Source organism: Juglans regia, chromosome 4 (assembly GCF_001411555.2).
Source record: "Juglans regia cultivar Chandler chromosome 4, Walnut 2.0, whole genome shotgun sequence".
Classification (NCBI taxonomy): domain Eukaryota; kingdom Viridiplantae; phylum Streptophyta; class Magnoliopsida; order Fagales; family Juglandaceae; genus Juglans; species Juglans regia.
In genome coordinates, this window is record NC_049904.1 from 34006654 (window position 1) to 34022588 (window position 15935).

Consider the following 15935-nt stretch of genomic DNA (forward strand, 5'->3'; position numbering starts at 1 on the left):
CCTGTCATCAATGCTACCAGCCCAATCTGAATCACTAAAAGCATTTAACTGAAGAGAACCACGATCATAGACCAGACCATGATGGAGAGAGCCTTTAAGATAGCGTAAGACTCTTTTGGTAGCAGACCAATGAGTTGTAGTTGGCTGGTGCATAAACTGACATAATTGATTCACAGGAAATGAAATGTCAGGGCGTGTTAGTGTGCAGTATTGCAAAGCACCCACCACTTGTCTGTACTCCGTGGCATCTTGCAAGGGCTCTCCTTCAAGTTCAGATAATTTAGCACCTGTTGGTAATGGTGTTGCACATGGCTTAGCACCAAGCATACGAGTCTGATGCAGTAAGTCCACAATATACTTGGACTGTGACAAGTGCAGACCAGAGGAAGTATGAGTCACCTTGATGCCCAGAAAGTAGTGCAATGGTCCTAGGTCCTTTAGAGCAAAATCACCCTGTAAAGACTTGATCAAATGCATAATAAAAGAGAGCTTGGAACCTGTTATGATAATATCATCCACATAAACCAAGAGGAAAATGTGAATGTCATGGTAATGAAATGTAAAGAGTGAGTGATCAACTTGAGAAGCCACAAAGCCAAGATTAAGTAAGACTTCAGAAAGTTTATGAAACCAAGCACGAGGAGCCTGCTTAAGGCCATAAAGTGCCTTGCGAAGTTTGCAAACTGAGTGAGGTTGAGAGGAATCCCTGAAACCAGGAGGTTGTTCCATAAACACCTCTTCTTCCAAGTCTCCATGTAAAAAGGCATTGGATACATCCAATTGCCTTAATGGCCAGTCAAAGTGAACAGCCAAAGCAAGAATAAGTCGGACAGTAGATGCTTTGACAACAGGACTAAATGTTTCAGCATAATCTAAACCTTCTTGTTGTTGAAATCCTTTAGTCACAAGGCGTGCCTTGAACCTCTCAATAGTGCCATTAGCTCTTTGTTTAACCTTAAACACCCACTTGTTTTTAATAACATTTTTATCAGTAGGTCGTGGACATAAGACCCAAGTTTTGTTATCCAAGAGGGCTTGAAATTCAGCAGTCATTGCTTGTCTCCATTCTTCAAACTTGGATGCTTGAGCATAAGATGAAGGTTCTGTTGGAATGGTAGAGGAATGCAATGCACACACCGGATATTTTGTAGAGTAGAAAGTATGAAAGTCAGGATAAGTTTTGGGTTTGGAATGGCCAGTCTTACTTCTAGTCAACATTGGATGAGTTGAATTATGTATAGGTGCTGGAGTAGAACTAGAGGTGGCTGCAGTAGAACTAGAAGTTGAATGATTTATAGGTGCTGGAGTAGGTGGCGTAGAAGTGGCTGCAATAGAACTAGAAGTTGACAAAGGAGTGGCACAAGGTGAGTTCAAAGGAGGATCAACAGAGGAGGCTAAAGGAGAAATATCTGTATGAATTGAAGATTGAGACATATCAGGTAAAATGGAAGGGTTAGAAATAGGTACCTGAATCTGAGATGAGGAATTTGTAGAAGAACCATCCTTGGCAGCAGACTCAAATACACACGGCTTCAATAGAGATGAAGTGCAGGATTTGGCAGGAAACAAAGTTTCATCAAACACCACATGTCGACTAAGATATACACGTTTTGAGAGAGGATCATAGCATCTATAGCCCCGAGAATTGGAACCATAGCCAATAAAGATACATTGTTTAGACCTAAACTGAAGTTTGTGATTGTTATAAGGTCGTAACAATGGATAGCATGCACAGCCAAAGGATTTCAGAAATGTATAATCTGGATTCTTTTGTAATAGCACTTGATAAGGTGACTTGAATGCCAATACTGATGAGGGCATGCGATTGATGAGAAATACAGATGTGCTAAATGCATCAACCCAAAAAGAAAATGGCATATGAGAGTGAGCCAAAAGACTTAAACCAGTTTCTACAATGTGTCTATGCTTCCTCTCAGCAGTACCATTTTGCTGAGAGGTATAAGGACATGACACACGATGAAAGATCCCATGTTGTTCTAGAAACTGTTTAAATTGATTAGAGAGGAATTCACCACCTCCATCAGTTTGTAGTGCTTTAATTTGAGTAGATAAAAGGTTTTCAGCATAACATTTAAACTTAACAAAGGAAGAGAAAACTTCAGATTTGCGTGTAAGAGGAAAAATCCAAGAAAATCTAGAATAGTCATCAATAAAGCTGACATAATAAGTACATCCATTCAAAGAAACAGTTGGTGAACACCATACATCAGAATGAACTAGTTCCAAGGGACTAGTAGACTGCCTAACATAATTGGAAAAGGGAAGACATTTGCTTTTAGCAAGTTGACAAGGTTCGCACACTAAAGACTTGGGAAAAGTTCCTTTGACAGATAGCTGAAATTGAGACTTGAGTAGCTGAAATATCCTAGGTGCTGGATGGCCAAGACGTGTATGCCAGATGGAGTAGTCACCAGATACACCAATAAAAGTTGTGTACTTCTTAGCCTTATTATTGGAGGAAGGAAATTGGATAGGATACAGCCCATCCCTACTAGGCCCGTGTAAAAGAGTCTGCCCCGAGTGATTGTCCTTCACAAAATAAGAATCAGAGGTTAGCATAAACCAGCAGTTATTATCAGAGCAGAATTTTTGTATGGATAACAGATTAGTGATGGCATGTGGGCAATGTAAAACATTATTGAGTTTAAGATTGGAGTGAGGTGTAGAAAAAGAAGAATGGCCAGTGTGTGTAATGAGCAAACCCGAGCCATTGCCAATGGCTACTTCATCTCCACCTTGGTAGGGAGAGCTGAGGTGAAGTTGCTTGAGATCACCAGTGATATGATGATTTGCCCCACTATCAGCAATCCAAGTATTGTCCTCAGCAGAAGGAGAGAACTTAGCAGCCATAGCAGCCAGTTGGGATGGAGGGTGACGACCCTGGTAAGAGAAATCCATCCTATGATAGCAATCGAGAGCTGAGTGTCCATTTTTGCCACAAATTTGAAAAGGTGCACGAGGAGCAGCTTTGATGGAGGAATCTGGTGACTTCTTAGATGTAGAATGAGTAGAGGAATAAGTATTAGACTTTTTGTTATGATTATACCTCGGCTTAGAACCATTCTTTTGAGTATAAAGAGCAAAGCCACCTGCTGTAGAGTCCACCTGATGAGCAGATGAAATCATGACCTCATAGTTAAGCAATTCTGACTGGAAATCATCAAAGCAAAGGGGAGTGGCACGAGTAGCCAAATTATAGGATGTGACAAAAGGATGAAAGCTTGGATTTAAGCCACTTGTAATATAGGATATTAAATCATCCTCATCAACAGATTTACCAACAGCAGCAAGCTGATCAGACCAGATTTTAGCCTGATTCAAATACTCAGAGCAGGATTTAGAGCCCTGTTGAAGTGTTTGCAGCTGGCGCTTCAAATGAGCAATCCTAGATCGAGATTGAGAAGCAAACCTTGAGGATAAATAAGTCCAGACTTGTCGTGAAGAGTCCAAGCCATAAACAGCAGAAAGAAGATCACCAGATAAAGTGGTGATAAACCAGCTCAATAAATACTGCTCCTTCTTTGTCCAAAGAACATATGCTGGATTAAGAGTAGTGGTGGGAATACCATGATCATCCAAGCAATATTTAGGAGGGCAAGGTTCAGACCCATCCACTATCCCAAGAAGATCATTACTTCTAAGGATAGGAAGAAACTGGGATACCCAGTGAAGATAGTTGGTATTGTCAAGTTTGATTGAAAGTAAATGAGAAAAATTTGGAGCAGCAAAAGTAGAGGATATGAGGGTAGAAGAAGTACCAGAGGAGTTGGTAGTAGCAGAGTGCGAAGGGAGGTCCATGTTAGGATCGAAAAATGGCGATTAGCCTAGAGAAAACTGATACCATGTAAGACTATTCAAGAAATAGGAATTGGCAGCTTAATCTGGAGCTGTCCATGCGTTTATTAATATAGAAGAGTTTGTTACAATTGTAGTTACAATAAAATCTATGAAGATTTGTAGAAAACAGAAATACAAGTTTGAATTCAAATATTTAAAAATACACAAGTAGTTAAGATAAGGATGTGGGCTGAGGTTGTTGAGACTTTGAATTATATGATAACAGAACATTATCTTCTAATCTCTGTGATGATGAGCTGGAGCTATTCAACTGATCTTGCAGTAGCTTAACAATAGAGGCTTAATTAAAAGAAAAAGTAACATGAGCTCGTGGCCACGTACTCATCTGTTATGGAGCTCTTGTATTTTCATCTTTGTTAGCATCTTAATGGTAGACAAATCATTCAATATTAATCATATATACTTCGAGTTCGCAATATTTCAGACATAGGATTTGTTAGGTCAAGTCACGCCTCTTAGTTCTTACTCATTGTTGCCTTTTCGGTTTGTCCAAGTGTCACAACAAGCAATTATATATAGTATGTGTTGCTATAGATGCTGGAGATGGCATCTCTGCATGTTTCCTCGTTACAGATCATCAGATGATTTGTATTTGTTTGGAAGGATTTAAAAAAAGATTCGAGTGATATTCCAGGTGATCGAGGGAGATATACTCAAAGATTAATGTGATAGAATTCATTGTTGAGACGTTATAATTGATCGTCCACAAATACTTTAAGCACCTTTAATATCTAATATCTAAGTAAAACTGCAACCTTTTTGGTTTGTTGTTTCATATTTCCAGCTTGGTATAAATAACTAGTTATTTATTTAAAAAAAAATGACTGGTTTGGAGTGTTTGTTGGCCCAATCGTTATGTTATCTTTAAGAGTAATTCTACATATAACCGTAAAATACGTAAATATCGCGTAGTTATTTTGAAAAAAAATGAGATCTATTATTAAAAAATTAATTTTTTTTATGTAGATCTAATGTTTTATTTACTTTTTTTAAAGCGATTACGCAGCAGTTGCATAATTCACAGTTATAAATATATTTTCTCATCTTTTAATTATAATAATGGTATATATAATTTGTTTATAATTATTTTATAATTCATTAATAATTTAATTATGTCACTTTATTAAAATTAAAATTTAATTTTATAAATATATATATCTTCCCTTTCATATGGAGTTATAAAATAATTATGAAAAATAATAATTATTATTATTATTAATCTTTTGGTGTATAAACCCAGAAAAGACAAATCGGTTATCACTAAAACTAGGTACCGTTTTCAGAAAGAAAACCTATTGCTTTCCAATGCAATAAGAAAAAATTTATTCTCAAACGGACGTATAAAACACACCTATTAAAATATTTATGTGATATAATTTAATTTAAAAAATAAATTTTTAAATTTAAATCTTACAAATTAAATATTATCATTTAAATGATATACTCTACACATGATCGGCTAGATAATTTAACAACTCAACCAACAAATATACCCTTCCAAATTAAAATGAAAAAAACTGATAAATAATTTTGTACGTAAATATTTAATGTAAAGTAAAGAGATAATGAAAAGAAAATACTGAAAAGATGAAAACTTTAAGAACAAACAATGAACGAACGGTCTGCAAAGGCACTAGAAACCAGATTTATATGGGTGGCTTCTAGTCAAAATCGACAAATAATCTCGACTTCAAACTTAATTAGTTCGATCATATATATATATATATATATATATATATATATAGTAAATTGCGGTTAACAATGTTCCCTGTAAAAAGGGTTTAAAAGAGGCATATCATGTACAATCCGAAACGTATTTTAACATGTTTATCAAGCTGTCGTTTTTTATATATTGTACTTCCGATTCTCGCCAACTTTAATCTAAGTACTCCTTTTTCTGGAAAAAGCTTTTACCAGAAAACTCCAACGTCGACATATGCTTTAAACTTTGAAGTAAAAGGATCCGACGACAGCTCCAGTTTGGAGGTCCCAGCTTTTTCCATCAAAACGATGGCATTGATCACAAAATTCAGGTGATCATCAGGAAATATGTTAGATGCTCGATCTCTTTCAATCCCTTTGATCATGTATTAATATTATTTTATGAAACTTAATTTATTCATTATTGTCCTTGAATAATTGAAGTCTCACAAGCACAAAAACATGAATCAGCTTCGTCACACCGTTAATTACACTAATTAATTGGGTCGTTGTACTACTTGGTATTTTTAATGCATTCAGATTCTTATATTAGGCTGGCTTTCCCCTCCCATTCGATGGCTAGCTTCGTAGACTGACCTTCGTGTCATGTTCATCAATAGAAGGAAGAAGGATCTCATGAAAATGGCCTTAATTAGGATGAGTATGATGGTAAGGAAGGAAGAAGATCGGAGGGGAGGAATTTGGATTGATGATGGGAAGACAAATATATGCTGAGATAAAGAGAAATGATAGTTGCAGTCGTGAGTGTGTAAGTGCCGTACAATCACTTTAAAAAACATGAATAAATACGAAACAAACATGAAAAAATAATAATTTTTTAATAATAGATTCTACTTTTTTTTCAAAACGACTGTACGGCACTTCCGTGCTTTACGATTGTATGTAACATTACTCAGAGGTAAATTAAGCAATGTGCTAATATTTGACATTCATATTAATCGTTGGATTTCTTTTGTGACAAGACTAGGATCATATATAATTGTGATACTTGAGAGCTCTTGTAATTAAGTAATTAAACAGATGACATACTCTATCTTGACATGAGTACGTACCTTCCATACATAAACTATATACGTAATTAAGGAGAAGAAAACTGTTAAAACAACAATACTTTTTGCAGTATGTTATGAAATTTCAAAAGAAATTTAAAACTAGGTTAATATGATCTTAGCCATTGATCATGTGTAGAATCTCCTATTCATGTGTAAAATCTCTTTAACCGTGTCATTGCAATTGATGTGCATTATATATATGTGATACAGAAATTTTATGACCTATCGAGAACATGCATGATTAACTTGGTCCCTAGCTAGCTAGCTTGTTTAAATTTGGTGATGGATTCTAGCTAATTAGTATTAATGCATATATGTTTCCATGCATGCATAAAACAGGTGTTCACCAACAAATTTGATGTCACGTATTTGGATTGCGCTTATTCTGTCTGGCTTGGCAACCATTCATAACCATATTCGCACTGCAGTAGCAGACTTTGATGCTTTAGGTGTTTGCCTTGGAACGTCAGGAACCGACATCCCTGACCCGAAAACTACAGTTCAACTCTTGCACAAGTATGGTTTCAAGAAAGTAAGGCTTCTGAGTTCCAATAATTGGATGATGGAGGCTCTAATCAACCAGAACATTGCCGTAACTATTGGCATTGCGAATGAAGAATTACCTATGGTTGCAGATACTATTATAGACAATGCAGGAACGTGGTATAACGCGAATGTGAGGCCCTACATTTCCAAAATGCCTATCGAATATATTGTCATTGGAGACGATGCAATTCTCAGTCCCTACAGCGAGTTCGTCATTCCGGCTATGACAAACATCATGCAAGTACTACGGCGTTTTGACCAAGGCAGCATAAAGGTCACCGTTGCAGTTTCCACATCTGTTTTGGAAAAAACTTTTCCACCTTCACAGGGTATCTTTAAGGCTAGGACGAGAAACATTATGGTAGACATCCTCAAAGCTATAGCTGGGTATAAGTTTTCACCAGTACTTATGGTGAATGTCTATCCATATCGTTACCATGCAGCAGGTCTCATTCTACAAGACTTCGCGACATTCACTGCACACAAACCTGCTATTCATGATGGCAATAATGATTATTGGAACATGCTTGATGCACTGTTAGATGCATTTGTTACTGCATTGACGAGAGAAAATCTGGGGAGTATACGTTTGGTGGTTGGTGCTAGTGGTTGGCCTTCTGCTGGGAATGGTAGATTCACGACTCCCGCGCTTGCAGCCACTTACAATCAGAATTTTATGAGACGGATAGTTAGGCGACAGGGGACTCCAGCTCATCCAACAAAACCCATCGATGGTTTTGTTTATGCATTGTTCAATGAAAATAAAAAACCAGGGGGTCCTGCTGACCAACATTTTGGGCTTCTCAAAACCGACAAAACGCCTGCTTATAGTTTTGTGGTTCCTCACTATTGGAGATAAAGGTTGAAGTATTCAAAGATCCAGTACCAGAATAGGTTTACGTTGCTGTTACTGATATTGCGCGCATCAAATTGCTGGTTTACGTTGTAGTTGTATTACTTTTGATTTTCAAATAGCTGATGCATGTATAGGAACAGAGTTACTAAAAGTTCTTTATAAATCATAAACGTTGTATACACTTCAAAATTAATAAAGGATATTTTTGCTCATGCAACCTTTCCTCCGTTAAAGTTTACATGGTATCAGAGAGCCAACAAGACTCACGTCTAAACTGATCCTTCCCAAAAATGTCTCCCTCCCAAAACTCCAGCCTTCCCACTTTCAACCCATCTTCCTCCATCAACCTTACGAAACTCACACGTACCAACTACCCAACATGGAAAGCCACCATATTACCCTACCTCTAAGGCCAGAAAGTCTGGGGCCCAGCTCGGTTATTTCTAGCTATGGATCTCGTTATTATGTTTGTTTTTTAGATATCTTTACCAAATTCATTTAGGTATTTCTTTTAAAATTAAAATATGATGTAGAATCCATCTTTCTTCAATTTCAACAATATGTTGAAAGGCATTTTGATTCAAAAATTAAGGCTATTCAAACTGATTGGCTCGCGGAGAGGGGGGGCTTGCCCTTACACACATGAACTAATGGGTTCGGTTGAACATTGGCATCATCAAATTGTTGAAATGGACTTTGCTTTGCTAGCTCACTCAAATTTACCCAAACCATATTGGGAAGATGCTTTTTTAACCGCCACTTATATTATTAATTGTCTTCCTTCCAAAGTTTTAAACAACAAATCTCATTTTGAAATGACATATGATCATAAACCTAACTATTTATTTATGCATGTTTTTTGGATGTGCATGTTGGACAAACTTTAGATAAGAATAAAGATATATTTAGATAAGAATAAAACACAACGTGTAATACACAAAAGGGGGAGGGTGAACGCAAGAAAAAAGAGAGATTACCTCATGGGCGGAGCTCTCTCTTTTTAGCTGCTTCTCCAATGGTTAACCCTGTGATACTGAACTAAATGAACAAAATCAATACTGTGGATCTGAGATATATAATAGGAACCTGGGAGTTGCGGATAAATCAGAAACCCTAAAATGTTAAGTGGGCAAGAGAGCGAACAAAAGCGAACGACGGCACAAGAGAGAAATAGAACCCAAATTTGGGTGCCTCTGAAAATGAAAATGAATTTTTGTTAAAAAAAAGCCCTAGCCCCGTGCTGAGTTTCAAAGGCACGTGCTTTACAGTTCCCTATTACTGTTAGGCAGCAAGTATTCTAATTTCCATTTGTTTGCTTATATTTCTTCTTCTCCTTTAATTTATTATTTTGTGCATGTTTGAGGGAATTATAGCTTATAATTTAAGCAATAAGTTCTATTATTAAAAAATTATTTATTATTTAATAACCATATATTTAAAACACTTTCAAACATGTTATGTTTGTTTAAAAATAAATTAAAAAGTGATTTATAAGATAAAAATGACGATTATTCCAATTTTTAAAAATTATAACTATATCCTTAAAAATTTAAATGTTATAATTATCTTAAAATTGTATAAATATTTTCTTCTATTGATATATTTTTTTAAATTCAAATTACGTTTTGTATTATTTGAAAAGACACGTTTGAGGAAAAACATCAAAATTATCTTAAAGTTGTATGAGTATTTTCCTCAAAGTACTTTTTAACTTATTTGAAATTAAAAGTACTTTAATATGTAACAATCTAATTCTTCCATTAAATAGCTTTTAAGGATATTTAAGTATTTTTTAAGATTCATAGCCCAATTCCAAACAAACCCTTTGTCTGTTAAGTTTCCCTTCTCTTATTTATCCAAAAAAAAAAAAAAAATCCCTTCTCCAATAAACGCCTTTTTTTTTTCGATTTAGCCTCAAATCTCATAGATAAAGAAAAAAAAATCAAAGACTTTTGAGTAGGTAGTCAAACGAAAATTATTTAACGGATTAAATTAAGTTCATCCAATGTCCCTCAGAACATCCACCTATGCCCAAATATTCGTTCCAAAGATAAGGATCAACACATACTTCCATAGTTTCCCACAGAAAAATCACGATCATTACTGGAGGTTAAATTTGGGTGGCTTCCACAGTCCATACAAACCACCGAGTAAAAACTAAAAACCAACCACCAGAATGCGGAAAGGAGGGAACCTGATCAGAGTCTCAGAAAGTGAATCTGGAGATACAATGTTCCCTAAGGGTGTGCATCCGGACCGGTTTTTTTCCGGTCCGGTCCGGAACCCGGAAACCCGGGTGCATCCGGGCGGTTATCCGCCCGGATTACACCCGGGCGGTTAAAAAGATTCCGGATCCGGTTACAGATCCGGTTATGTAACCCGGTTATCTGCCCCTTAACAGCTTAGGGTTTGCAACTTTGCACTTAGCAGCCGCTTGGTCTTCTCGAATCCTTCTGGTCTTCTCTCTCGGTCTCGACGTCTTCTCAGAGCCGCCTGGGCTTCTCGAATCCTCCTTCCTTCTCTCTCGGTCTCGATGGCCTCTCGAATCCTCCTTCCTTCGCTCAAGTCTTTCGGCCTCACCGAAACACGAAAACAGAAACTTCGGAGTGCTTTGCGCATCTGGGTGAGACAGCGGAGGCTACCTTCCATATTCTCGCTCTCTCTCTAAGCTCTTAAGGTATCTTTCTTTCTACTTAGGGATTTTTCTCAGAAAAAGCTCAGATTTGTTTGGGATTTTCCTTTGCTCTATTTTTCACATGGGATTTAGTTTTAATCACTATTTTATGTAATACTCTGTTTTTCACGGTGAAACCCTAGCCCTGCCGTCACTGGTTTGTATAGATATTTTTATGCTGTGTTTAAAGTTTGATGCACTTTGGATTTGAGTAAGTGGGTTTGGATTTGTGTGGGTTATTGGTTCGTTTAAAAATGGATAAGAGAGTCATTGATCTGCTTTTGGTTTGTTTAATTTGGGTAAAAATAGTATATTCGAATCTAATGTTGTGTTTGTTAGCCGAGAATATGACCAAAATGACTCGCTTATTGGGACCTGCAAGAAGCTGAGTTTATTAGCTCAAAGAGAGAGAAAGAAAAAGAAAGACAGAAGCCATGCACTTTGCCTAGTTGTTATCTGATCTGCTCACAAAACCTTTTGCAATTAAAACCTGCATGGTGCATTTTCTTGAAGCCCCATGTTTCATATTTTAGGGGAGATTTGGTACTGAGTTTCACTTGTTTTGACTGTCTTAACATTCTTGCAAGGCAACCTGCTGCAAGCTAATTGAATGCCTTTATTATTTGCAAACGTTGCCTTGTTTGTATTTTGTTTTGCTACTTGTATTCAGTCTCTGATCTCTTGGAGATACTGAACAACATACTTTGACCTAGCTAATTGGAAATACACTCAAATAACTATTGGAGAGATTGTCAAAGATTTTTAATTGAATCATTGAAATATTTGTTCTCAGGGATCATGCATTCTGTTACATCGGGTTAGTATATCAAAACATTTATGTCTTGAATTATTTGGTAAGAAGGCAGCTGGCTGATTTATTTGATATTTAACCTTCGATTGCAGGAGATCTACACTGGAAGCAAGTTTCTTTCAACGTAAATTCAAATTGGCAGGTATAAAAAGCAAAAGAGACTCTTTTTTTTGGCACCTAGTAAATCTGGTTGTTCTTCATAGTTCTATTGCATGATCACAAACAGCAAATCTGTTTTCCTCTACCATGTGTGTTGCTTATCTTTGTGAATCATTATTTGTAATTCCTATCTAAGAATAGAAATGACAACAGGTTGTAGCTAAAATGAAAAGCAAGTACATGGCAGAAACATTCACAAAAAATAAGAAATGTAAGCTAAGCTTCATAACAAAAAATAAGCTACTTGGTGTATTAGATTAATTATTGTAGTGTCTTTGTGAGGTTTTATTTCAAGTTTTATTCTCTTGTTCTTTTTTACTTATTGTTTCTAATCATTATAGTTTTCATTTTTCTGTTGTAATTGATGTTGGCAGCTTATGGAGACAGTCTAGTAGAAAATTTCCCCCCAATTCCAGATTCAAGATGTGAAGACTAATACATTTTGTTCTTTGTAAATTTATGTTTTAGTTTAATTAATTGTGATGTATTAATATTTCTTTTATTCTTTGTTCTTTGTAAATTTATGTTTTAGTTTAATTAGTGGTGATGTATTAATATTTTGCATTGTGTGGTAACAACAATATTAGTTATTTATTTTGTTCTTTAATTAATTATTTTTTTTTATAAAAATATTTTAAAAAGTGTTTAAATTATTTTTTATAAAAAATCTGGGCAATTTAAGTTTATCAGAATTAAAAAAAAAAAAAACAAGTGCTATAAAAACATTTTTTAAAGTTTAGTCTTCTTTAAAAAAAAAAAAAGTATTAACAACCCGGATTAGAGAATCCGGGTTTGTAATGAACAATCCGGATTATGCATGTAGTGGAAAATCCGGATTATAGTGAAAAATCCGGATATCTGGTTACAAACCGGATATCCGGTTATCCGCCCGGATTCAATCCGGATTGAATCTGGACGGATAACCGCCCGGTTTTTACCATCCGGATCCGGATCCGGATCCGGATGCACACCCCGGACGTTCCCAGACAAATCCAAGTAGCCATACAGAAATTTATAACAAATTTCTAAGACTCCCAAACAGCCAGGATGAATGGAACCGTGCTTGAAAAGCGTCTGATGCACCCAAGAATATAATATTTATTACAAACATGCGCAAAGCTATCTTGTACATAGATGCCTCAAAACTTCCAAGTAAGAATGGACTTAAAAGCCGCCAAGGGAAGGAATTCAACAAGTCATTCTTCTGATTGCCTTTGCCCCAAGACTGGAATGTCTTCATAACGTTTCTGCAGCATAACAAGTGGTCATGTTTGGATAGTGAAAGTGTTTCATCTTATCTTATCTTATCTCGTCTCATCATTATAACTTTCTTAAATTTTCACATAAAATATAATAATAAATAATTCAACTTTTTTAAATCTCAAAATAATATTCTAACAAAATTTTATTCAACTTTCAACTATAATCTCTCGACTCATCTCATCTCCACTCACTATCCAAACGGCACATAAATTTCAATTCCAATAGTAAATAGCTTCAGCAAGCAAAAATTATGTATCACCGTCAAAGCTCCCACGAAGTTGTCTATGGTCCTCAAGCAGTTTGTTCCTCTACCAGAAGAAACGCTCTTGAATAGACTACATGAAGCATGTTTTTTTTTTATAAGTAATAAGAAACTTTATTCTCACTAATAGGCAAAGCCCAAGTACACGGGACGTATACAGAGAAAATACACACATCTCTCTAAAAACAAAAGAAAATCTAAAACAAATTCTGAAAGTTAACATCATCCATTGCAAGAGTTTAGCCTACATGAAGCATTTATGATATATATATATATTATTGCCAGGTGTATTCAGTTGAGTATTTTGTATAGGTTTCAATTCTTGGACCTTGATGCACAAGGGATTCAACCGATCGGATAACTGACAACCGGCATTGTTCTAAGTGAGACTAGTGAGTGAATTGGGTATCACCAGATTCTGTGGAGAAGAACTTGTAACTACCGCATAGGTGATCCAAATCAAGAGATATATTTAATCTAAGCGGATATATTTAATACTCCCAAACAAGAGGATGCAATAAAAAAAAATCAAGGCTTCATCATCACTTTCCATGCTTGGAAAGTTGACATCATTACCAAAATCTGCAACTCCATTCAAATGCACAGCATACAGAACAGCTCTTGCAACTGACTGATCTTATATGCATGGAAAATGAAAATGACTGATCCTATATATAAATTGCATCAAATTCACATAAAAGGAAAAACTTGTTTTCTTCCTTTTCTCAACTTCAGTTGCATCGGAAAGTAATGATTCCAAAGCTTAAATCATTTCAATCCACCACCAAAAGAATAAGGGAGGAAAGGAATAAGAAATGACAATGCCGAATTAATTATGACAGATGGAGGCATATCACGATGAAATGTTACAAAAACATGAGCATCTGATCATACTATTGTGTAAATTTCCAAAAAACACAATCTCAACTAGAATTGTAGTAGAATTTAAATTCGGATTGCCTTGTTAGCAATCTTACTCTAACCATCCCCATGCACAGAAGGGACCTGAGCATCCAGATATGCAAAACAACACAAAATTTGGTAAAGACATCAAGTAATCTCTGGCCATATGGCAAGAATCTATGCCATGGAGGAATGGAAAACACACGAGTGATACCAATGCAATCAACCAAAGCAATCAATACATAAATGGAGCACAGATTTATTAATTTTGCACAATTTTTTATATTTAACATAAACTAAATTAAAACCAGTTCGCTGATGGGCAACATTGGTAAACATAACTCAACCCTTATTGTAGAGCTCAACCATAGCAGGTTCAGAACAGCTTAATTTCTGAAGCCCAAATATCATTATATGGCACCCAAGTATAATATTAATATAATCTCCAGTATAATGCATCAAATGCACAGAAAGATTAATTGAAGTGTGTTAAGACAATAAAAACAGAGAAGTTAAATTCAGATCATCATAATACTGGGTGGATGGCATACCCCAATATTGTTGTATTCCCAGAGTTTATGAACTCCATAGTCCACAACCTGCACCCATTTGGACCAACATTATAAGAACCATCACAACTTAACAGTAACATGTATATAAAGCACTCTAGTTACCCACAAAAATAACGTATGCAAATAACTATAATCCAAATCTCTTAATGATGCTATCTCAATCACCATAAACGATGAAAGTCGGTTTAAGAATTCCATGCCTTCTATTTGGTTGCTAAAAATTCTACGGTATAAAATATTGAGATTTCGAATCTTGAGAACACCACTGTATGTGACCATAGGGACCGAGAGTCTCAATTTATCTGAGTCTATTCGAAGATTGCATTACGCTTCGGCAAAGAAATTGAATAAATACGATACAAGAACACTGCCTTCAAAAACTATCATTTCCTAGGATATATGATAACACGAGGGATTCAATGAGCAATTGAGGGCAATTAAGTTTTCAAGCCTCACCCGTTCTCCGACAAAAGCGCCGGCGATGACGAATGTGGCGTAGACGGAGGTGCGGCGCATGATAACCCTGTAAATCCCTTCGAGAAGGCCTCCGCCGCTTCTTAGAGCCTTTGAGTCCATGGTGATCTCAATGCTTTGTCTCTTCCCCGTTCCCGATCTTGTGCTTGCTCTGGTCTTTACCAGGCGTTCTCGGTCTGGATTCTTCAATTTGTATTCGTGGATGCTTCTTGGAACGGTCTGGTTTCGAGCAGACCGGATGAGGCGGGCCGGTTAAGGTACAGATCTTATGGGCCGTGCGAACTAGGCTTACTGATTGGTCAATACTCAATGTGGGCTTCGATCGACCGATCCACCACTATGGGTGGCAAGTTTTTTTTTGCTTAGAACAAGACTTTTTAGTATTAACTGTTTTTTCTTAATTGTAGTTTATTTTATATTTTAATAGCCTTTATTATTAAAAAAATTTAATGAATAATGAAAATGGGTAATTTTTATTAAGAAGTGATATACATAGAACTACTTCACAACTCCATAATAAAATGATATTTTTTTAGTTTAAACACATCAAATTGAAATTTGAGGAAAATTAATATTTTATTAGATAGTTATATAAAAGTTCTGTAATGATTGGGTGTTTATCATTTTTGCATTTTATTTTTTAAATTGTAATGATAGATGTTGACATTTTTCATGAATAAATCTTTCCATCAGTCATTATTTATTATTTTATATTTTTTTATCTTATAAATAAAAAAATTATTAAGTGTAAAGTATAAAAAT

The 15935-nt window shown here is 35.7% G+C and overlaps 2 protein-coding genes across 2 annotated transcripts; one reads left to right on the top strand and one right to left on the bottom strand.

Annotated features, from left to right (window-relative positions):
* The first annotated feature begins 5686 nt into the window (after nt 1–5686).
* LOC109002432 (probable glucan endo-1,3-beta-glucosidase BG4) lies at nt 5687–8272 on the top strand. Its single transcript, XM_018980184.2, has 2 exons — nt 5687–5912; nt 6993–8272. The coding sequence occupies exons 1-2, from the start codon at nt 5890–5892 to the stop codon at nt 8056–8058; spliced, it is 1089 nt and encodes a 362-aa protein (XP_018835729.1). The 5' UTR covers nt 5687–5889; the 3' UTR covers nt 8059–8272.
* Nucleotides 8273–12740: 4468 nt separating this feature from the next.
* Nucleotides 12741–15386, bottom strand: LOC109002437 (cytochrome b-c1 complex subunit 9-like). Its single transcript, XM_018980189.2, has 3 exons — nt 15156–15386; nt 14679–14726; nt 12741–12946 (listed from the first exon to the last, which is right to left on the bottom strand). The coding sequence occupies exons 1-3, from the start codon at nt 15273–15275 to the stop codon at nt 12896–12898; spliced, it is 219 nt and encodes a 72-aa protein (XP_018835734.1). The 5' UTR covers nt 15276–15386; the 3' UTR covers nt 12741–12895.
* Between the last annotated feature and the right edge of the window lie 549 nt (nt 15387–15935).

What these genes read in the sequence shown, in the direction of transcription:
- LOC109002432 (XM_018980184.2), top strand. Translation starts at nt 5,890, where the DNA reads ATGGCATTGATCACAAAATTCAG. An exon ending in GCATTGATCACAAAATTCAG is followed by an intron (nt 5,913 to 6,992) that starts GTGATCATCAGG and finishes TGCATAAAACAG; the next exon opens with GTGTTCACCAACAAATTTGA.
- LOC109002437 (XM_018980189.2), bottom strand. Translation starts at nt 15,275, where the DNA reads ATGGACTCAAAGGCTCTAAGAAGCGGCGGAGGCCTTCTCGAAGGGATT. An exon ending in GCGCTTTTGTCGGAGAACGG is followed by an intron (nt 14,727 to 15,155) that starts GTGAGGCTTGAA and finishes AAATGGGTGCAG; the next exon opens with GTTGTGGACTATGGAGTTCA. An exon ending in GGGAATACAACAATATTGGG is followed by an intron (nt 12,947 to 14,678) that starts GTATGCCATCCA and finishes GTTATGCTGCAG; the next exon opens with AAACGTTATGAAGACATTCC.